Below are 22494 nucleotides of genomic sequence, written 5' to 3'. Positions count from 1 at the left end.
CAGGTGGAACGCATCCCTGCACCCAGAAACACAGCAGTTACAGAAGAACCGAAAGGTACTCAGCCAGAAACAGCAGTAATTACAGGACAATTTCTCCTCGCGCCTTGCCTTAACTCGTGACTGCCCTCACAATTAACTTCTGTGAGCAAGTGAGCTGCTCAGCCCACCTGCTCTTGCATTCTGAAGCCCTCTGCCGCCCTCTGCATGTGGCCCTGTCCCCAGCATTGTGGACAGCCATCACCAACGCATTTTTATACAGTGTCAGAAAATAGAAAATGGGTACATTTCTCGAGATAAGTTTCACATGTAAGTTATTGGATTGCTTTGACATAACTTAGTTATCCATCTCTTTTACTGTTCTAAAGAAATATATTGATTTACTCTCTGGTTTATCCATCCATTCAGTAGACATTTGTTGAATTGCTTCTGTGTGCCCATCCCATGATAAGAGTAACTGCAAATAAAATAAAACAGGCACAAACCCCACCCTGTGGTGGGGGAGTAGCTATGTGATTAGCTTTTTTTTTTTTTTTCTAAGTACTGGGGATGGAACCCAGTGATTTGCACATGCGAGGCAAGTACTCCAGGCTGACCTCAAACTCACACTCCTCCTGCCTCACTTCCCAAATTCTGAGATTATGGGTGTGCACCACCAGACCCAGCTTCATTTTTACCTGTCACAACTTTCATCCTAGAAAGTAGATGTGATTGTTCCTGTTTTTATGGGTGAGTGTGCTGAGGCAGGGAGAGATCATACTATCGGTAGAATAATAATAACCAGTTTGTAGTAGAGCTAAGAGTGAAACCAGCCCTGCTTGACTCCAAAATCCATGCTCTTTCTACTCCATAGCTAAAGTTAAAAGAGGTAGATCAAACTGAGATGTAAGGGAAGAACTTGGACACAGGCTCAGGCCCTCCTCATTTAAAGAGAAAGATGTAAACGGGGCGTCGTGGAGCACACCTGTAATCCCAGCACCCAGGAGGCTGAGGCAGGAGGATTGCTGTGAGTTTGAGACCAGCCTGGGCTACAGAGTGAGTTCCAGATCAGTCTCAACTGCATAGTGAGACACTGTCTCAAAAAAATAAAATAAAATAAAGATGTGCTCTCAAATGACAAGAAGGAAGTCACATATCACGGTTGACAGAGTTTCAACAATACAAGAATCATGAAAACAATAACAAATATACAGGGACCTCATAGAAAAACACAGCAAGCTGTTTTGGTTCACAGATGAGTCATCCCCAAAAGACTTCAGAGAAAGATTGGAAAATTGATGTGTTTTTTAGTAATTACCCCTCGGAACTGTTGATAGGAGGCAGAGTCCTGCCAGAGGCTGCGTGTTTATCATCCAGCTCCCCGGGGACGTGGGTGGAGGGATCTCTGAGGACTTCTACTTAAATTAAACTAAATGGGGCCATGGCCTCCAGGATCAGGAAGAGGAGCCTCTCTAGGACGGTGCTTCTCAACCTGGGCACCTGCACCCCAGGATTGTTGGCGGGCCAGAAGATAGAAGAAACTGGAAATCAAAGATGGCAGCTTTTTTAGATATGTCCATTTTACTTAACAACTTGAGCAAAACCAATAACATTATTTCAAAACCAGCATTAATGTTTTGTGGGGCAGGCCTCCATTTTGCATTAAATTTTAAGACAAACACAAGTTTTCAAATTTAGTGGATCCTGTCAAGCTTGGTCACCAGATTCCCACAGATCCACCATCCTGACGGGTCTAATATATGTTCACACAGCTGCCCAGGATAATTGTGCTACGTGAGAAGACTGCTGGGCGCTCAGAGGAGGACTGATTGATTGCACCCACAAGGGAGTCTGGTCTGTCCGGGAAGACTGCGAGAACAAGTTTTAGCTGGGTGGGAAAGACTTCTGAGGAGGCAGCGTGCACCACGTCCACCAAGGCCATGGTGGCTGCCAGGAGAGCACTGAGGCTGGAGCACCCACAACCGGGAGGCACAGGACAGGGCCAGTGAGGTAAGTTACTGCACTCAGGTCACATCAGCCTTGAATGTCAGCCTCAGAATCCTAGAACTTCGTATTGGGTGGAAGGAATGGCGGGCAGGGCTGAAGAGTTCAGAATTGGAGAGAAACACAGTTAAACCTGTACTTTAGAAAGTTAAGGAAGGTGGATTTCTGGAGGCACCAGGGATATCTATCCTGATACCATACCAGGAGCTGGCTAATGACAGATTCCAAACTTTCATGGAACCCATTTTAATGTAAGATCATCTCCACAGTGTGGATACGTGTTGTTCTGTCACCATTCTGAGTAATATTTTGATGTGTGCGTTTTAATACAACTGATTTCTTTGGGATCCTATGTGTTTTCTTTTATACACTTAAAAATACTATTCTGGCCGGGGATTTAGCTCAGCAGTTTGGTGGCCTGCCTTGCAAGCCCAAGGACCCGAGTTCAATCCCTGGTACCAAAAAAAAACCACAAAAAAACAAAACAAAAAAAAAAACAACAAAAAAAAACTCTATTCTGGGAACGACCCGAAGGAAATCTTAACCTGACCCTGAACGGGTTCATGGCTCAAAGCCTTCAGATATTTGAAGATATGACACAGACCATCCTCCCGAGGGCTGGGATCTGGACTCCACCCACTCCAGTTCTGTGGCCTCTACTAACTTAGTTAACCACCAAGTTTCCTCTTCTGAAAAATGAGGACAATAGTCCTCTCCTCAAGGAGTTATTGCAAGAATTAAATCAGCTAATGTGAGACTGCGGCAGTGTCCAGCTCCCTGTTCCAGAGGTTTGAGACTTAAGTGCTTTTGTAACTCAGGTGAGACTCTTTGGGTGGGCTCACGTTAACCTCAGGTGACACTCTTTGGGAACAGAGCCACTATTTCTGACACTCATGATTTTGGCTTTTTACTAGGTCTTCCTCAGACCCCCAAGTTTCCAGATCCAGAAAAGGCAGTAGTAGCATTCCGTCAGAGTCTCTACTTATTAACATTTTAGTAGCTGTCTTGGCTGGACTCCCCAACGACTGGGCCCTGAAGCAAAGGTCTGGGATAAGTGCTGGATAGTTGGACTTGTAATTCTTTCAACTTCACAGTGGTGCAAAAGCGTGCCAGTCAGGCATACCATTTTCCACTTCCAACAGTGTTCAGCAAATGCCTTGAGCTGTTCAATACTTCGTTATAAAATAGGCTTTATGGCACATGATTGAGTCCAATGAGAGGCAAATGCAAGTGTGCTGCACCTGTTTGTTTTGTGAAACAGGTTCTTGCTGTGTAGCCCAGGTTGGACAAACTCCCAATTCCCCTGCCTCAGCCTCCCAAGTGCCAGGCTCTGAGTGTAACCAGCACTGTAAATTTTTTAACTTAGTTCTTTTTTAAAAGAGAGAAACAACTTTTCTAAAATGTTTTTATCTGGGCACATTGCAAACACCCCCTCTTTTTATTAGCTCTCCCCAAATGATAACATATGTCAGCCCCAGGAAGCTGAGATCTTAGTTTGATTTTTAAAAAAAGAGAGAGAGAGCCAAAAATGGCTAAAATGTATTAAAATTAGTGTAAAATCTACATTCTTTGTCTTCCCTCTCCCCTCTGTTCCTTGCTATAAAAGACCCTTGCCCACCTGTAAATGGGGAGATGTGAGGCACATGAGCTCCTCCATCTCCTCAGCGTTAGCTTTAAATAATCCCTTTTCCTTTATCACTCAGTGGTGCCCTATGATTTGGTCAGCAGCAAAGACGAATCTGAGCATATGAGCCTAAGCAGCCCGTGACGTGAGCACATTTAAGGTAGGCTCAGCGATGGCACTGGGGAGGTTGGATGTACGAAATGCATTTCCAACCCACACTGGGTCTAATGCAGACATAACCCTGTCCTCGGTTGAGGAGCATATGTGTGAGGAAAGGGTCTGAGGGATTGGCACGAGGAGAGGGCGAGAGAGACGAGGAAGAGAGGAAGGAAACCCACAGACGTAATGGACACAAGCACTGAGGGCAATGGGGCCACGACCCTGCTGGGGACCCCGCGAGACTGTGGAACCCACCTCAGCTTGTCCCACGCACTGAGGAGGCTGGGGACTTACTCAGCAGCTCCCACCCTGAGGAGTCCTGAGGGGACGTGGTGTGGAAACACTGTGAAACAGACAAAGAGGGATGGAACAGCTTAGTTTTGTGTTTTATAAACAAATAACAATTTCATACTCAGAGAATATCAAGTTATTACACCGTGAATCATTAGCTTCAAAATTGTTACTCAAGTACGAGACGTAAATGAAAAAGATTCTTAAGGAAACGTAATACAAAACTTTCTTTTCAATGAAATAAGATAAGCTAGTAGTATAAATGAAACTAATTAGCATATATTAAAATATTTTCAAAACAATGGAATTCGTAATTTGGAAAGTATTTGGACTTCATATTTCCTATTTTATCTCTTCTATTTTGCTCTTTGTGTATGTAGATGTCTCACTATGCAGTTGAGACTGACCTGGAACTCACTATGTAGCCCAAGCTGGTCTCAAACTCACAGGGATCCTCCTGCTTCAGCCTCCTGAGTGCTGGAATTACAGGTGTGCGCCACCACCCCCGGCTTGTGTGCCTTATTTCACCTAACATCATGTTCTCAGGATGTATCCATTTACCTATGAATGTCTCAAGTTTGTTTCTTTGTGGCAGCATAGTACTTCCTTGGAACTCACTATGTAGCCCAAGCTGGTCTCAAACTCACAGGGATCCTCCTGCTTCAGCCTCCTGAGTGCTGGAATTACAGGTGTGCGCCACCACCCCCGGCTTGTGTGCCTTATTTCACCTAACATCATGTTCTCAGGATGTATCCATTTACCTATGAATGTCTCAAGTTTGTTTCTTTGTGGCAGCATAGTACTTCCTTGGTATAAATACATTTTCCTTGTCTATTTATCTGTTGATGGAAATCTATGCAGTTTCCAAGGTCTACCTATTTTAAATTGTGCTGCTTTAAGCATGGGTAGGCATGTACCCCCACAATACGATGATGTGAACGTTTTGGGGAAGATACCTAGGAGGGGAATAGCTGCGTCAAATGGAATTTCTAGTTTTAGTTTTCTGAGGAATCTCCACACTGATTTCCATAGTGGGTGGACTAGTTTACATTCCCACCAACAATGTAGCAGTTTCTTTTTCCCTACAGCCTGGCCAGCATTTATTATTATTAGATTTTTTGATGATAAGTCATGACTTCTGGGAAAAGATGGCATCTCAGCATCATTAAAATTTGCATTTCTGTGATGGCCAGCGATGATGAAGATGTATTTATTAAGCATTCGTACTTCTTTTGAGAAGCGTTTGTTCATCTTGGTTGCCATTTCTTATTGGATCTTTTGTTTTGGGGGGACTAATTTTTGGAGTTCTTTGTACATGCTTCACGTTTGCCCTGTGACCATGCAATGGCTAGCAAAACTTTTTTCACCATTCTGTAGATGTTCTTTCACTCTGTTGGTTATTTGTTGTGCAGAAACTTTTTAACTTGATAGGATCCTATTTGTTGATTCTCAGTATTATTTCTTGTGCCACTGGGGTTGTTTAGAAAGTGCCTATGTCTTAAAGAGTTTTACCTTTTAATATGATGTTGGCAGAATGTTGGTCACAAATGGCTTTGTCATGTTGAGATAAGGACCTTCTATACCTATTTTCTTTAGGGTTTTTACCATGAATTGATGTTGGATTTTGTCGAAGATTTTTTTACATCTATTGAAATGACCGTGTGATTTTTGTCATTGCTTCGGTTTATGTGATGAATTACATTTATTGATGTACACAGTTTAAACTTTGATTAAAAATGTGACTGAGTGAGGTTTGCCAGCCTAGGCCCTTCAACTTCTCCTTCCTGCCCACCCAACTTGTCAGTCTGTGATTTTCACAGGTGATTCCTTTGGCAGCCTCTGTGTCATTTGATCTTTAAGGGTGTACTTATCAGAAATGCCAACAGCCATTCTTCAGAGCGCCCGTATTGTGTGGAACTTTTCAGGGGGGTGAGTGACTGGTCAGAAGATAATCATTACTTTGGTATCTGTTTCTTAGGAAAATTGAGTTTCTGAAGTGTTTCTCTTTTGTTGCTGTCATCTATTATTGAACCAAGTACCATGGTTTGTGTTGCAGAATCTCAAGTCCAGGGCTGGTAGATTCAGCTAGTGAAGAGTTCGGTATGAAGCAGAGCCATAGAGCTTGCATTTTGTTGAATAGATGAATGACCACCATGGTGTTGGATTCCATAAGAAGCAGCTGCAATGTGTTAGGTTTCCAGGTGAGGAAGTGTGCAAGCTGGAGAGCAAATTTATCATTATTTTTAAAAAGTGCTCCATGGTAAAAGAAGAGAAATACAGAATATCTAACATTTTTATCTACACTGAATGCAATAATGCACAAATTTTGTAAGTATATGAACAGGAGGGTAAAATGGAGAAGTGAATATTTTGCTACCGCGGTTAATTTTCTTCTTAAAACAGAGAGGAGAGATCAGCAGTACATCATCAAATGCCAGAGTGACATGAAACTTGGAAAGTGCTTTTGGCTAACCTTGGCAACTTTTCTAGGCTCAGACCGAGTTACTGAAGAATTCCCCCAATTTCCAGCTGCTTGTATTTGTGTCCTCTGAAAGCAGGCTGCAAAATGAAGTCTGGCCAGAAAAGCACTGTGAATAAGTATGAGCCTGTAATGCTAAGTGAAAGGAGCCCCAATGACTACATACTGTATGATGTCGTGTGAAATTCCTAGAAAAGGCGAAGCAGTAGATGCAGAAAGCAGAGCAGTGGTTACCTAGTGGTTGCTGGGAACAGGGCTGAGCATAAATTGTACAAGGGCAGATTGCATGATGAGGAACTTTTCCTAAAATGAATGTAACATCACAGCAAAACCCATTCATTTGTACAATTAATTAGTTAATTTTTTTTTTTTTGGTTTCTTGAGATAGGGTCTCACTATGTAGTGAGACTGACCTGGACCTCACTACGTAGTTCAGGCTGGTCTCGAACTCACAGTGATCCTCCTGCCTCAGCCTCCCGAGTGCTGGGATTACAGGCATGCGCCACCATGCCCGGCCTAATTAGTTAATATTTATTGCTAAAAGAAATTTAGTAGGGAAATAAGGAAAAAACCTTGGAATACAGTAATGGTTACCCAGCTGAACAGATTTAGGGAGACTCATCAAACTGTGGATCATTTATTTTTGTGTTATTGAACCTATGGCCTGTGCACTGAGCCATACCTCCAGTCCTTTTTTAAGTTTTTAAATTTTATTTATTTGGTACCAGGGATTGAACTTGGGTCCTTGCACTTGCGAGGCAAGTGGCAGCACCACTGAGCTAAGTCCCCAGCCCTTTTAATGTTTATTTTGAGGCAGGATCTTATTAAATTTCTAAAATGCCCAGGTTGGGATTAAACCTACAATCCTCTTCCCTGCCTCTGCTTCTCAGTATGCTAGGATTGCAAGTGTGCATCACCACACTAGGCTTAGTATATTATGTATATTATACAATAAGGCCAGAAACAGTGGTGCGTGTCTGTAATCCAAGCTACTCAGGAGACTGAGACAAGAGGATCACAGTTAATATCCAGCCTGGACAACTTAGTGAGACTTTCTCAAAATAAAAAGGGCTAGGGATCTAGATCAGTGTGAAGCCCTGGGTTCAATCCCTAGTACTATATTAAAAAAAATAATAATAATAAAAAATGCTGGTGTAGTGCTATAATCCCAGCACTAGGGAGGCGGAGGCAGGATTGCTATGAGTTTGAGGCCAACCTGAGCTACACAGTGAATTCAAGGTCAGCTTGGACTACACATACACAGCAAGAACTTGTCTGAAAATTAAATACATAGACACACATACATATACACACTAAAACTTTTTAAAATGAGGACTGACAAGCACTGCTAGGGCACCACATGGAAGGAAATGTAAGCAAAACCTCTCAGTTACTGTGCAATACCCAAACTCATGGAGATTGGTGACTCAAGAGTTTCTTGGAAGGGCTATAGCTACTCCCCTTGCAAGTGACCTCCAATAGTCCCACAAAGCATGTACTCTAAGAAAAAACTGCACTTGCTTTGGAAAGGGATTTGGAGACAATCCTGAGTCTTCCAACAGATTGTCTCCCTCAGCATACACTACACAGACAAGCTGCAGCAGCACTGTCCTATGGAATTACAACAGGCACTACAAAGGTAGTTCTAAACTGTCTATAAGGCATATTAAAACATAAGCAAGGCAGGCGTGGTGATGCACACCTGTAATTCCAGCACTTGGGAGACTGAGGCAGGAGTATGGCAAGAGTTTGAGTCCAGCCTGGGCCACATAGTGAGGTCAAGGCCAGCCTGGCCTCATTTACATAGCAAGACCCAGCCTCAAAAACAAAAAAAACAAAACATAAGCAACACATGAAATTCTAGTAAAAATATTTTCTTTAACCAGTATGTCCAAAGTATTTTCATAATGTAATCAACATAAAAAGTTATAAATGGGGCATGGGAGTAGCTCAGTGGTAGAACATTTGCCTGGCATTCGCAAGGCCTTTGGTCTAAACTGAAACAAGGATTAGGTATGGTTTAAAGTGGCTGGGAAGACAGGAGCGATCAGATCCCACAACCCCGTGTGGAAGTTCCCCTGGGTTCCCATGGTTCCTGGATAAGACAAAAGGTCACAGAGGCCATGAAGAGCTCCCCACCGAGGCTTTCCTCATGGTAGCCCACCCTGTGTTCCCCAGGGTGTAGTTTTCTTATTTTCCCTTCTCCTTGACTTGGCCCCAAGTTTTCTCTGCACAGTCAGTTTCTCCCTTATCCTTCAATTTTACTTTTTCAAATAAACTTTGTCAGTTTTTGATTTTTTGGCACAATTTTTTGTTTCAGATGAAAAGAATCTGGAAACCAAGAGGCGAGCACCCCAAAACATGATAAGCAAACCTCAGCACCACACACACACAAATATTAAAGACACAGTTTATATTCTTTTAATATCTGGAGTCCTGAAATCTCACATGTATCTTACACAAAAACTGGGCAGGCAGGTCAGAGGCAGGAGTCAGGTCACAAGAAGCAGGGACTGTGGGGGGTGCAGGATGTGAAGAATGACACACTTGGGACTGCCTGGTTCCGTGGTGTAGGAGATGTGTGACTGAATGAATTGCTCAGCTTTTCCTATTCTCCATTCAGAAGCGTGGACAGTAATGCCTGCCCTGCTGACTTATTCTGTAGGAATTGAGCAGCTTTCATTACGTTCCCACTACATGCCACATCGGCAAAGGGCACCTGGGCTTCTGCAGTGATGAGCAGGGCCCTAGTAAGGAAGGCTCTAGGAGGCACACAGCACTAGGCAGGCAGGTGGGAGGAGTCTGCACCAATCAGCACTTTTGCAGGCCTTGCCAGTGGGAGGCAGCCTCCCGGTTGGCCCCCAAGCTGGGTCCTCGACTCCTGGTAACCACATCCTATGCAGTCCCTGCCACGTTCTAGGGTCAGGCTGTGTGGCCAGGAGTGTACAGCAGAAGTGACGTTGTAGCACTTCCAGGATGGGGCATAAAAGACCACAGCTTGAGTTGTCATGCTCACCCTTGCCGTGTCTCAGCTGGATGCCTCACTCTGGGAGAAAGCAGCTGTCCTGTCAGGAAAACTCAGGAAGCCTGCTGAAAGACCCAGTGGTGAAGAACTGAAGTCTCCAGCCGGCAGCCAGCAAGAAGCTGGGGTCTGGCAACACCTATGAGACCGAGCCTGGAGATGAGCGCTCTGCAGTCAGACCGCCCCGGAGCCAGGGCTTGTGAGACCTTGGCCAAAACCATGCAGTTTGGAGGGTGGAATCCAAGTCAGGTGAGCCGCCCTTCCTCCTCCTCCTCCTCCTGTGTCTTCCCACCGATCTCAGCTCCTGATGCCCACATAGCCTTGGGAGGGGTGGAGGAGCTGCCCATCCACCTCTCTACCCTCAGGGCGCAGAGGAACCTTTCCCCCTCCTTTCCCTTCTGGCTCCACTAGACAAAGTGCTACAAGGTGACTCACTGCAGCTTCCTCCTCTGGGACAGGCAGAGGGACACGGATGGGGCAGAGGGAGCTGTCCCAGGCCCTTCTGAACTCCGGGTGGCTCCCGGTGTCAGAGAAGCCTGTGGCACTTTGGACTCATGTCCTGTCCCAGATGGAGGTGACTGGACCAGGCGGGCCGGGCACACCGCAGCTTGAATGTGCCAGGTAAGCATACCTGGGGCATCCTCGTTGCCAAGGAGTCCGCATCCATCGAGGACTGGAGGCTGCTCATGGATCTTCACCGAACATGCAAGGAGACCTGGGAAGTGGGCGCTTACTTGGAAACGTACCAGATGTTATTCTTGGCTATGGTCACTGCCACCCTCCTCTGCCCGAGATCTCCCAGCTCACTCTTCCCATCTAGCTCACCGTTCCCTTAGATCAGTAAACCCTTCCCTCCCTAAGGTGACTACTTGACAACTGTTAATGGCACCGTCATGATACACACAGCACACAGGAAGCAGCACGGGGCCCCCCATCCCCACCCCAGCCTTGCGTACCTCTCTGCTGTCCACTACTTACATTGGCACCACCTTGTTCCGGTGTCCCCGGGGTTTCTGCCAGGCTGGCAGGCTGGGGCAGCACAGGACCAGCAGGTGGGCTGCAGTCCTCTTCACTGCTTGCCAGACCTGCCGTCCATGGCTGGTAGGGGAGGAGGCGGTACAGGAGCTGGCGCAGGATGTCTCAGGGCTGGGCAGGCAGGCCACGCTGGGAGGGGCAGTCCCGCAGACTTGAACAGGAGGCAGGAAGCCTCTGCCACCCTGCTGCCCCCAGGGATGAAGGGGCAGTGCCGCTGGCACAGGCTGGATGGCCCTTCTCCTTGGGAGCAGAGCTGAGGGGGCAGGATCCGGGGAAGATGACAGCATCACTTCCTCCTTTGCAGGCTTTATCCTGAATCTGAGCTCTATCCTTCTTGTGGGCCTAGTGCTTCAGGAACAAAATGTGGCCATCTGGTGGTCAAACTTCCTGAGCTTCAGGGATTCCTCAATGTTTAGCGGTCAGTCCCCGTCGTGATGCCCAGGATTGCGGTCTTTCTGTACTTGGGGAGGGACTAATCGTCCGATTAGGAGAATGTTCACCCAGCCTGGGCCACAGGCGTTACAAGATCTGTTTTAGAGTTGTCTACTTTGTGGGGTTGTGGTGGAGGCTCTTGGAGATTAGGTTTTGGTGGTCAATGGAGACGAAGAGAGGGCAGGATTATCGAGCTGTCTGGATCCCCTGCACCAGATATTGGCCCCTCTAGTAGAAAGGTGTATGAATCACAACATCCTACAGTATAACGCGAGGCTCCAAACATCCCCCCTTCGGGTCTTGGTATGGTATTTCTGAGAATCGCTCCTGGGTAGGTTACCACGCTGTTCCGCCACCTAAGGTTACTCTCTGGCCAGGATCGAACTTCTTCCCCATCTCAAAATCAGGGATCTTGACATTTCCTGGGAGTCCAGTAAGTTATTCTCAGGTTTGAGGTCTCCATAGACAAAACCCTAGTCTTGGAGTGCTCTGTATGACACCTGCTACCTGGAGAATAATGTCCGAGCCCCTCCCCCTCCGTGAGAGCATAGATGGCCCTCCGGAAGTGTCGCTTCAAGTCTCCCACACTCTCGTGAGGAAAAGGGACGTCCCAGCCCCGCGCCCGCCCCCCACAGCCCCAGCCAGGCCAGCGCCCGCGTACCTGCGCCTTCAGCGCCTGCGCCACCACCTTACCACCCGACACCAGCTCCTCGCGTCCGTCGCTGGGCTGCACGAACTGGAGCTGACGTTCTGTCATCCCACCTAAAGTTCAAGGTACTCTCGAGAGCAAAGGCCAGGCTGACAGGCACCGCAGAAAACCGGCCTCAAGAGCCCCCTGCGCCACCCGCCCCTCCGACCGGGGCAGCCGACCGCTCTAAGTACCCCCGAGGCCGGGCGGGCCTGAATCCGCTGGCGCACCCTGAGGGGAGACCGAAACCCTAACCTCTTCCCGCCGCCTCCCTCCGCAAGCTCAGAGCGTCAGGGGCCGAAACTAGCAGCCCACCGGGAAGCCAAACCTCGGAGACCCCTCGCCACCTCCTCAACTCCTTAACACCGCAGGGACCAGTGGCGCATGCGCGTGCGCGTGCGGCCCCGGGAGGGAGGGAGGGGGCGTGGCGCAGGCCGCGCAAAGTCTGCTGGATGGGCCGGAGGGGAGGTAAAGTACAGCCAAGGGGTCGGTGTACCCATCCATGGTGCCATAACCTGTGGTTTAATAACCTTGTGGCTTTGCACGCCGTCAACCGCAGTAGTGCGTGTCACTTAATGTCTGTCAGAGGCATACTCTTTACCCTCCTCATTTTATAGGTGACCCCCAGCTTCCAAGCAAGAGATAAGATAAATAGCCCAGAGTCCTTGGATCCAGACCCTGCTGCAGACTCCAATCCTGTCCCCCACCCATCCTTGGGTCCTAAAGCCACGACAGAGCTGCTGCTCTATCTCAGTGTAAGGCCCTGGGTTCAATCCCCAGTGCTGCAATAAATAAAAATAAATGCACACTCACATACACACACTGACACATGTATTCATATTTTTTTCCCTTATGAAGTTAAATATACTCAGAAATGACTTGTTTTTAAAATACTGCCTGTCATTGTGTTGCTACTCTTGCATGTCCCATAGTTTGCTAGAAACTTTTTTTTTTTTAATACTAGGGATCGAACTCAGGACCTTGTACTTGCAAGGTAGGCGCTGTGCCACTGAGCTAAATACCAGCCCTAGAAACTTTTAAAAGTATCCTTCCTGCCCAGAGCTGGAGACAAAAGTATCTGGGAACTCAAATGCTCTGCTTAGTGCAGACGGTGAGACACAATTTTTATAGTCTTGTATTGGTCCAGTTGATATGTGGATTCTAAATGATAAGGGTTATCTTACTACTTTTGGCTTATTACAGAATTAGCTTTTTAAAATCTTGCTAAATTGTAGTGTGTTTGATCATAATATACTAGAAAGAACCTGGGTGGAAAGCAGAACTTTATTCTGCCTTTTTTTTTTTAATTAGATGATAATCATTTCCCTGATCTTGGGCAATGTCAGGCTTGGGTTTCCTTGACTAATAATCTGGATAATCTGGAGGTTTTTTTTTTTTTTTTTTTTTTTTTTTTTTTTTTTTTTTTTGAGAGTCTTGCTACGTAGCCCAGGCTGGCCTGGAACTCACAGTGACTCTTGGCTTAAAACACTTTAAAAGATTGAGGATTGTGAAGCACTGGAGCCCTGCACTGCTACTGTACCACATGGAAAAAAATATAAGCAAAAAATTTTCAGTTACTGTGGATTAGCTAGACTCCTGGAGATTGGTGACTTCAGGCTGCTCCCCCTGCAAGTGATCTCCTGTGGTCCCACAAGACAAACCTGTCGATTTCTGTCTTCCAACAGATTGTCTCTCCCAGCACCTGTTACATAGACAAGCTGCAGCAGCGCCCTCTTACAGAATTATAACAGGAACCACAAAGGTACTTTTAAATTGTCTATTAGGCACATTGAAACCTAAACAAAAGGTGAATTTAGTTCTAATGTATTTTCTTTAACTCAGTAGGTTCAAAGTATTTTCCGAATGTAATCAACATTAAAAAACTGCTAACAGAGGCTGAGGGTACAGCTCAGTGGTAGTGCATTTGCCAAGCATGTATAGAGTCCTGGATCCAAACCCCAGTAGTACAAAATAAAAATATTGCTATTACTAATGAAAACTTTTACTTTCTTCTCTTCTACAGAGTCCTGATATCTCACATGTCTTACAGAACATCTTAATCAAATTAACTACATTTCAAGTAGTTAAGCTGGCTACTTACGAACAGGAGTTGCTTAGAAGCAACCTGACTTAATTGATAATCATCTAAAGACTTAAAAAATATTTGTGAAATGGGTAGTTTTCTTCCAATGATCCAGTACTAATGAAACAAACAAAGTGATGGTACTTGTTGAATTCTGTTCTACAAATGGGCATTCATCTCTGAGAATTTTTTAAAATTAATTTTTCTTACATTCCTGAGGAATTTTTATGGTATTCAGTGAATTTGATTTTTTTAGCCTTAGCAGTTAAATCATCGTTGTCCACTCATGAAATAGGTGTTTGAAATTAACATTGCAAAAGAATCATTTTCAGTCTAAAGTCTACATGGAAGATTAAGATTAAAGTGACTTTTAAAAGGAAACTACATCCTGTCTTTGCAAAGGACCAATTATGAAAAAAAATGAAAAGGAACAACTATGATGATCTGCAGCACTGGTAACAAATGTATGGCACATATACAGATCCCTCTCTATTTCAGCTCACGAGCCAAGTCACCCTAACATGGCACCAGAAGTTGAGCACTCAGGTTTAATTGTAATGTTGACGCTTTGCGACAGATAAGTGGGTTTGGGTTGCAGTTTGGGCACTGTCTCTAAAAGATTCACCATCACTGATCTACATAATGGGTCTGATTATTATAATTATGGAACTAAAGTTACAAGCAGCTACTAGCAATAAGTCATAGAAATTCTAGTGTCACAGATTAAAGACCTATAGTTGGGGACAATCTTGGGTGGGATTTTCTGGTTTAGTTTCTTTGGGAATGAGGTAAAGATGGTCCAGTTGGAAGTAAATGTAATCATTTTAAATGAAGTCATGATTCTTACCCGACAACTTCTTCAGTGGGTTCTGATCTACTATCCATTGTAGCAAAAATCTGATTAATTTCACAAAGTATTAGACAACCAACTTTGACAACTATTCTCGTAGCTGACCACTCAGCTTTCTCGTGGAATTAAAATTCCTCTTCAGGAGCACAGGATTTGGGGGGGCTGTGAAACCATTCTGTATGGCATTGCAGTGGTTTATACATGTCATTAGACATTTATCAAAACTACGGAATAGGTAACATCAAGTGATTGGTATAGGTTTATGGCTAGGGACATTGACAGTGCAGGAAGCTGTGCCCATGTGAGGACAGGAATGTGTGGGATCTCCCCTCAATTTTACAATGAACCTAAAACTGCTCTATAAAATAAAGTCTGTTTATTTTTTTAAAAATTGTTCAATGGGCCACTGTGTCTTGCATGGTGAGTCACCTTCATACTATAGGGTGTACTTGTTTTTCTACTTTTACTTGGCTCAAACTCACTCTGCAGAGCCTGTTACTTTTCCTACCTTTAATAAAACTTTGGTATTATTTGGCTTATATCGACCAATTTGCACAGGACCAAAAGAACCTAGAAACTACCTCCAGCAGTAGACTACAGCACCCCAAAACCGAGAAACATATTTGGCGAGCCAGCCAGGAGACCAGGTAAGGCTCTTTGGGCACATTTTTGTTTGTTTGCTTCTCTCTAAACTGACTTTATGTTTCTGTTTTCTGTAATACTTTGCTCAGCTTTCTCACTCTTTGTAGGGGAAAATAGTTGTTGTTAGCTTGGTAGCCTCCCTATGTAAGCCATCTACAACAGTTTATTCCTTTTTGTGCTCAAAGTCCTATCTGTGCATTTTCCCTAGATGGCTGTTTATTTCTCAGAGTGCTATCTTAGTCCAGGTCACATATGACTGGCCACCATCTCATCTTGTCACATGACTGGCTACCCATTTTGGATCAACGATGTAGCTTCCACCATTTTTGTTTCCCTTCCTTGTTTCTTCTGACAAAAATGCAAGTAATTTAGAAACATATGCCTGATGGCCTGAGAAAAACAAAAGAACATCCAGTGAAGCTTAACTCAAGAAACTGAGTCAAAGGGACATTATCCTCATTCTTAGGACTTTTAAAGCTTTTTTTTTTTCTTGAAAAAAATGAGGTTTCCATTTCTACTGACTTAAACAAAATACTGAAGTTTTGGGCTGGGGATTTAGCTCAGTGTCACTGCACCCGCCTCACAAGCATGAGGTCCTGAGTTCGATCCTTGGTACCAAACAAACAAAACTAAAAATAAAAAACTGAAGTTTTACTGTCAGGGTAAATGCAAGGGATAATGTTTCTCAAGTGGCTCCATCCTGCTTAAATACAGTGGTACTTCAGTTCAAGAACTTGATTCTCTCCACAATTCTGGCTGCAAACTGAATTGGATGAGAACCAAATCAAATTCAATGGTTAGATTCAATGTTGACCTTATGATGAAATTTGATTTGGTTCTCATCTAGTTCAGTTTACAACCAGAATTGTGGAGAGAATTAAGTTCGTGAACTGAGGTACCACTGTAGAACTATCAATGGCCCATGGGAGTCCCAATATACTGTTTCCCACATGACTCTATCCTGCTTAAACTGAGCCATTAAATGGATCAATATGGCTAAGGAGTCCTGGTGGGAAAGGACTTCACCCTGATGGGAGTATTGAAGGGCTAGGTAGCACCATCAAGAGGCTTGACCCCTTCTCCATAAGGAGTCAGTGGGCCCTGATATGGAGACAAAAAGATTAGTAAGGTTTTCTTCTATGCTTCTGTGCATCATACTACCTTTAAACAGATATTTTTGCCTACTAAATACTTGAATCTCACAAGGGGCACTTTGTGGGCTCATCAGGTCTTCTCCTCCTGCAAAGGATGCCACCAAAAGGTCCTGAGACCTGGTTGTCTCTCTGTAGGGCCCAAGACAAGCCGTGGGAAACCTCATGAACCACTGATTCCACAGACTTTGCCACTAGGCCATATCCTTAGTCAGTGAGAAAAGTTTGACTCTAACAATTTGAAAAAGGAACAGCTTATTTAGTATTGCAATGATGTTTTGGTTCAGTATGAACTAGGAAATGGAATGATAGTTTATGAGACTATTTTTCAGTTAAATTGTTTCTGCTTAAAACATAGAAGGTGAAATGAAATCCCTTATGTTCAGGCTTCTGTGACCCTTTATCTTAGGAAAAGCCCGGAAACTATGGTGTTTAGAGTGGCCCCTGAGGAAGAGAAAGATATCTTCGAAGATCCTATTTGCTGATCCCCACCTATCTCTCGGGGAGATATGGTCTCTCCTATTGTTTAATGAAGAAACTTCAGATTGGACTGCAGATACCAATGACCCAATTTCTGGGCATGACCTTTACTGCATTCCACAGTCAGAATCTGGAGAAGGGTCAAAAGAGAAAAGTTGGAATTATACCTGTTGCAACTGGCAATTCAGTAAACTCACCCAAATGGTCTAAGGAAAACCCAAGGATGATGGATGACAAGAAGTGTGGATACTGGCACATAACTGAACCAAGCTACCTCCTATGCCCTGCTCCAAGTGTAAAGCAGCCAGTGTGCCTGATTCATGGCACTGGAGGGTTGACTGTCCCTGCTCCCAGAGAGGGGCTAGGCCATCCCCAACCTCGTTTCCCACTCTGAAGAGACCCAAGGAACCTACAGTGGATATTTTCTGCCCTTGGATATTACCATCTCCTATGTGGAACCTTGGGTAAGCTGGATGTCCTGAGTCAGCCAATTCAATTTTGACTTCCTTTTCTGGAAACCCCTCTTCTAGATCTAGTCGTAGTTGGGGTTGACGGGAGCCCTAGTTGGAGATTCCTTACTCCTGCTTTGATATATCACTTTGAAGGCTAAATGGTTAAACATGAGGGTTTTTTTTTTTTCTTAGACAAGGTCTTGCTTCATAGTACAGGCTGGCCTTGAACTCATGGTGATCTTTCTGCCTCAGCCTCCCTAGTGATGAGATTACAGGTGTGCACTACCATGCCCAGATAATCATAAATTTGTAATTGTGTCACAGTATCCTACTCCCTTGTTAGAAAGAGATTTACTAGCAAAACTGGGGGCAATTCTCAAAACTCAACAAAGGCCAAAACAAAGTTTACCCATTGGGACTATGCCAGGTCTTCCTGATATAATAAGCCAACAGGTAGATCCTGCTGCATGGTATAATAAAAAACCTGACTTAGGAAAATCCTCCTTCCTATACATATCAGAAGAGAGGAATTGTTTGGGGTGTCTTGACCCAAAGGCTAGGACAAGAACTCTGCCCACTGGCATACTTTTCAACATGACCAGTCTGCCTGAGGGCAGTAGTAGCTACAGCTATACTAGCAGAGGAAGACTTTAGGACAGAGACTAGAAGTCCTGACTCCCCATCAGAGAGGCAGTCCATCTTTTCAAGCAGGTAGTGCTCATGCATAGTAAGGGATCCTAAAGAGACATATCTAAAGTCTCCTTGGGAAAACAAAAGATTGATAGAGAGGCAAGAAGGGCAGTGCTACAGCCCCTCAAGACCCTAACCTTATTCCCAGTTCCAGAGGAACCATTCTTATCCTTCCTCAAGGGATGCAGTGACAAGCGATAAAACCCTACATGGGAAATGTTCACTAGAATTTTCACAGGAATGAGATTCCTGAGAACCCCTGGATGACCTGAGGCTGCTCTCCAGAAAGAAGACTCCAGTATTTCTCAGATGCAGATAAGTAGAATCCCTAATGATTCTAAATCACCACAGCTTAAACAGGCACCTGTATTGAGGCTTCTGTTTTTAGATCCATTATGTGGGTAATCTTGCTAAGCTTATGCTCTCAGGCTCTTGATAATTTATCCAACCTCCCTCTTTGCCATACTTTGTTCTCCACAAGAAGCATGGAAATCCAACCTGCTAAAGTTACTTTCTTTCTCCCATTGAACAGACAGCTCAATAGTCACTAATTCTTTTCTGTTGTCTTCTAACAGTTCTTCTCTTTGACCCAGCCAGTGAGCCCCAACACCCTAAGGTGATTGGAGAAAATATAATCCCCAGTAGGTTCTGTCTATAGCCTCTTGCAGCCAGAAGAAGCTATAAAAAACAGAGAAATCCACTCCCTCCGCATCTCATAAAGAATTATGGGGATATGTGTTTCTCAGTGGGAAATGCAGCAGGAGATTAGAGTGTGATGAAGCTGGCTGGGAAGCCGGTGTGATCTGCTAATTATAAAACCCGAGGACACAAATACAGAGTAGTTCCCAAAGCCCTGCACGTGGACACTTCACAAAAACACCAGCAGGTTTTTCATAGGATCCTAGGTCTGATGTGAGCCTGAGGAGGGGAGACACAGAAAGGACAGTCCACACTAAGTTTTTTGCCAGTGTCTGGCTCTTACATGATGGCCCACCCTACTTTTACTTGGCTCATTTGCTCTGCAGAGGCTATTTCTTTTCCTACTTTTAGTAAAACTTAGCTACCATTTTAAAAAGTTGCTCTGTGGCTATAGCACTTGGAAAAATATTCTTTTCCTGGAAACACTATAACTGCATCTTCTCTGTGGACCCACACATTTAAGAAACATAAAATGAATTCATAAAAAAATTTTAAATGAGCTCATAAAAGCAGCAAGAAGGAAGGCAGGCGATTACTTGATTTCTTGGTTATTGTTGACTATGCTTGGAAATTCCCCTTTGGTAATGGGGATTTTTTTTGTCTTACTTTTCCTTTCCCTGAAGTAAAAGTCATGTCCGTGGTATGCAGGTATCCTTTTGGGGCCAATTGCTTTTTTTCCTGGCTCCTCTTCATTGCATTTTTTTCCTCTCCAGTACAAATCTGTGCAGCCCGTGCGGAAGTGTTATGAGATCCACTGGGATTATTGTGGGCGTTGTTCCATGGCCACCCCTCACACAGTTGTGAGGAAGGGCTGGAAACCTTAATATGGCTTTCATCCCGGTGCATGAAATGAATCCAGCCCATATTCCACTTCACAAGTCTCCTGAAGCCTGCTTCACGCTCTGAGGATATAACCTGGGTTTGGGCTTCCCAGGCCTCTGTTATCAGCTTTGAATGGTGGGGGGGGATTATTGGGGGTTGGGGAGTAAATCCCAGCCTTCTCACTGAACTACATCCATAGCTATTTATTTGTTTATGTGTTTATGAAACAGGGGCTCACTACACTGCCCGGACTGGGCTGCAATGTGTGACCCTGCTGCCTTAGCCTCCTGGAGTGCTCAGATTACAGGCATGTACCCCTGTGCACATCTTGCTTTGAATCTTTGCCTTCCTCTCAGCCCACAGCCTTTCCCCATTCATACCTCTCCTGCACCGCCACTGTACCCTCTGCTCCACCAGCACCAGGACTGGGATGAGAAATGCTGGCACTTCCAGAATCCCCGGCCATCCAGAGCTTCTAGACTGTGCCCGGACTGTGTTCAGTCTGCTGGAAGGTTCAACAGTCAGCTGTTGCCAGGGATCAGATCTTCCTTGTGAAGGACCACTCTTCTCAGCAGTGACAGGTTCTCTTTTCATTCTTGTTCAGCCAAGAAACAACTTTATTTTGGGATATTCAGAAAAACTCCCATCGTGCTCACTACCACTACATACCTTAGCTTCTGTTCTTCTAGAATCAAAACCTCAGAAAAAGCCTTCGGTCTTGAGTTCAGGTGGCCTTTTGGGAGGGGAACCTGGGAAGTAGGACCCGGGTAGAGTAAGTGGAGAAAAAAGCCAGTTGTCACACTGATGGCTGTTGTGGGCAGCTGGCTAGGATCCCGAGGAACCGTCAAGCTTGCACGCCAGACTACATCTCCGGAGTGCCTGAGGCTGGGCCCTTCCTCCTGCCTCCCCTCCTCCTAGCTGAGGTGTTCCCTGGGCTTCAAGCTGCTCTGTGCACAGGCGACAAGAACTATTGAAGCATTAATAATAATAATACTAACAACAACAACAACAGAATTTTTAAAATCTGTGGTGGCAAATGGCAAAGTTGAGGGACTCTTCAGGAACTTGTAGTGAGCACTCCCAGAATGCATGAAGAACTCCCACTCTGGCCACAGCTGGAGTCCCAGACGGGCTAAGGGGATGTGGCATGGAGCACAAGCAACATTGCTGCAATTCAGACAGGTAAAGTGATCTTCCTCACTCTCCTCAGCAACAAACCCATAATATTTTAAAGTGCCCGGATGGAACGTCTGCTGCTGTTTCTTTACTCCAAGAGGATCAGAGACTCCAAGACGGCCAGGTTGTGTGCAGTCAGGGCCCAGCTGATGTCCAGGGCCCTCCCATGGAAGTTCCTTATCTTCTGGCTCCTGTGTGTTCTTGTGTTCAACAAGTTCCTCCAGCTAGACTTAGACCAAAAAGATGGACATCCCAGCCCTTGTGCCATTCCTTGGCAGAGCTTTGAAAGAAGTTGACACCAAGGTAGGAATGCGGTGTGGAGATAGAACTTTCTCTTCTCTAAGCTGAACTTTTGGGAATCTTCAAAGCCAACCTGCAGATTGCTCCAAACTAGAACTGCAGTTATTTCTGCAGAAGAGAAATTCTCACAGTGATGTCTTCAAAGCCAGAGAAGGAAAGGGCAGAAGTCTTTACTCTCTGGAGAGAACTCATCAGGGAAAGTTGGGCAAACAGAACAAGTCTCGATGAAGGAGAGAACTTTGGGGCTGGGCTGGGAGCAGGGAGCCACGGAAGTGCCCCTTCCAAAAGATAATTCCTGTCAACAGATGACATTTTAAACTCTTTGAGAAACTCTGTAAGAGATTTCTTAGAGCCAGAGATGTAGCTCAGAGGCACCATTCCTGCCTCACAAGTGCAAGGTCCTGAGTTCAATCTCCATCACCAAAACAAAAACAAAACAAACAAGAGAGAGAGAGAGAGAGAGACAGAGAGAGAGAGACTGCTCAAAGTTAGGCTAACAGCTATAGAATCCCCAGCTCGGTGACACCATTCTTAGGTAATCCAGTCTGTGAGATAGGATAACTTGGATCTGGGCTCCTTCTTAATATTTGAACGAATAGCTTGGCCTTTTTGATGAGGATTGGTATACCCATAGATGCTGTTCTTCGAGATAACTACCACTTGCTGTACTCAGAGTATGCACACAGACTTTTGCCTACATTGGCAATTTTTAACACAACTACAAAGTTGCTTTGCTATCACCAGTTGACAAATGAGGCAACTGTGGCTCACCGAGGTTCAAGGAGTTAACTCAGGATTGCACAACTGCATAAGTAGCCCAGCTGTGCTTCTGAATGGTTCATGAGAAGAGACAGAAATATGGCTACTGGTCTGATGGTGTCTGCAGGCTTCTACAGACCCAGGAAGATAATAGGCACCCTCACGAGTCAGCCTGCTCCTCTGTACAGTAGCACAGCCCGTGCGCTGTTCAAAGTTCACACTTTGTGGTCAGAGAATGTTGGGGGAAATTGTGTAGTGGAATTGAGTATGACAGTGTCTCTGCCTTCTTCATACTCCGTGCTTAATTATTTTTTCCCTAATTCTGGGGCTGAACCCAGGGCCTCATGCATGCTGCACCAGTATTCTGCCACTGAACCACATCTCCAGCCCTTTTTTTTTTCTTTCTTTCTTTTTTTTTTATCGGCAATCGAACTCAGGACCTCATACTTGCCAGGCAGGCACTGTGCCACTGAGCTAAATCTTGGGCCCTATTTGTTTCATTTTATTTGTCTTTGTTTTGTTTTGGCGGGTTACCGGGATTGAACTCAGAACCTTGTACATGCGAGGCAGGTGGCAGCACCACTAAACTAAATTTCGGCCCCATTTGTTTAATTTTTGAGGCAAGGTCTCAAAGTTGCCTTTGACCTGTGGTCCCCCTGCCTCAGTCTTACGAGGAGCTG

The 22494-nt window shown here is 45.0% G+C and overlaps 1 protein-coding gene and 1 long non-coding RNA gene across 5 annotated transcripts in view; one reads left to right on the top strand and one right to left on the bottom strand.

Annotated features, from left to right (window-relative positions):
• Window positions 1-12264, bottom strand: part of Hacl1 (2-hydroxyacyl-CoA lyase 1) — an 83210-nt gene extending 70946 nt beyond the window's left edge. Inside the window, exons 1-2 of one of the 3 annotated variants that reach the window (XM_010643117.2) lie at window positions 11966-12264; window positions 11684-11784 (exon numbers count right to left, since the gene is read on the bottom strand). In XM_010643117.2, coding sequence (XP_010641419.1) covers window positions 11684-11779 — 96 coding nt within the window. In that variant the 5' untranslated portion in view covers window positions 11780-11784; window positions 11966-12264. The remainder of the gene's footprint in view (window positions 1-11683; window positions 11785-11965) is intronic. The other 2 variants (XM_010643114.1, XM_010643115.3) reach the window with 2 other exon arrangements.
• A 934-nt stretch (window positions 12265-13198) lies between these two features.
• On the top strand, window positions 13199-21472 carry LOC109118630. 2 transcript variants are annotated; one of them, XR_004514664.1, is made up of 4 exons: window positions 13199-13472; window positions 15202-15290; window positions 16846-17380; window positions 19936-21472. It is a non-coding gene; the product is annotated as an uncharacterized LOC109118630 (long non-coding RNA). The 2 variants fall into 2 exon arrangements; XR_004514663.1 differs by lacking the exon at window positions 13199-13472 and having other exon boundaries at window positions 14270-15290.
• The last annotated feature ends 1022 nt before the right edge of the window (window positions 21473-22494 follow it).

The sequence above is a fragment of the Fukomys damarensis genome, unplaced genomic scaffold (assembly GCF_012274545.1).
Source record: "Fukomys damarensis isolate Sample0158 unplaced genomic scaffold, DMR_v1.0_HiC HiC_scaffold_28, whole genome shotgun sequence".
In the NCBI taxonomy this organism is placed as follows: domain Eukaryota; kingdom Metazoa; phylum Chordata; class Mammalia; order Rodentia; family Bathyergidae; genus Fukomys; species Fukomys damarensis.
This window is presented reverse-complemented; position numbering and strand designations above follow the sequence as displayed.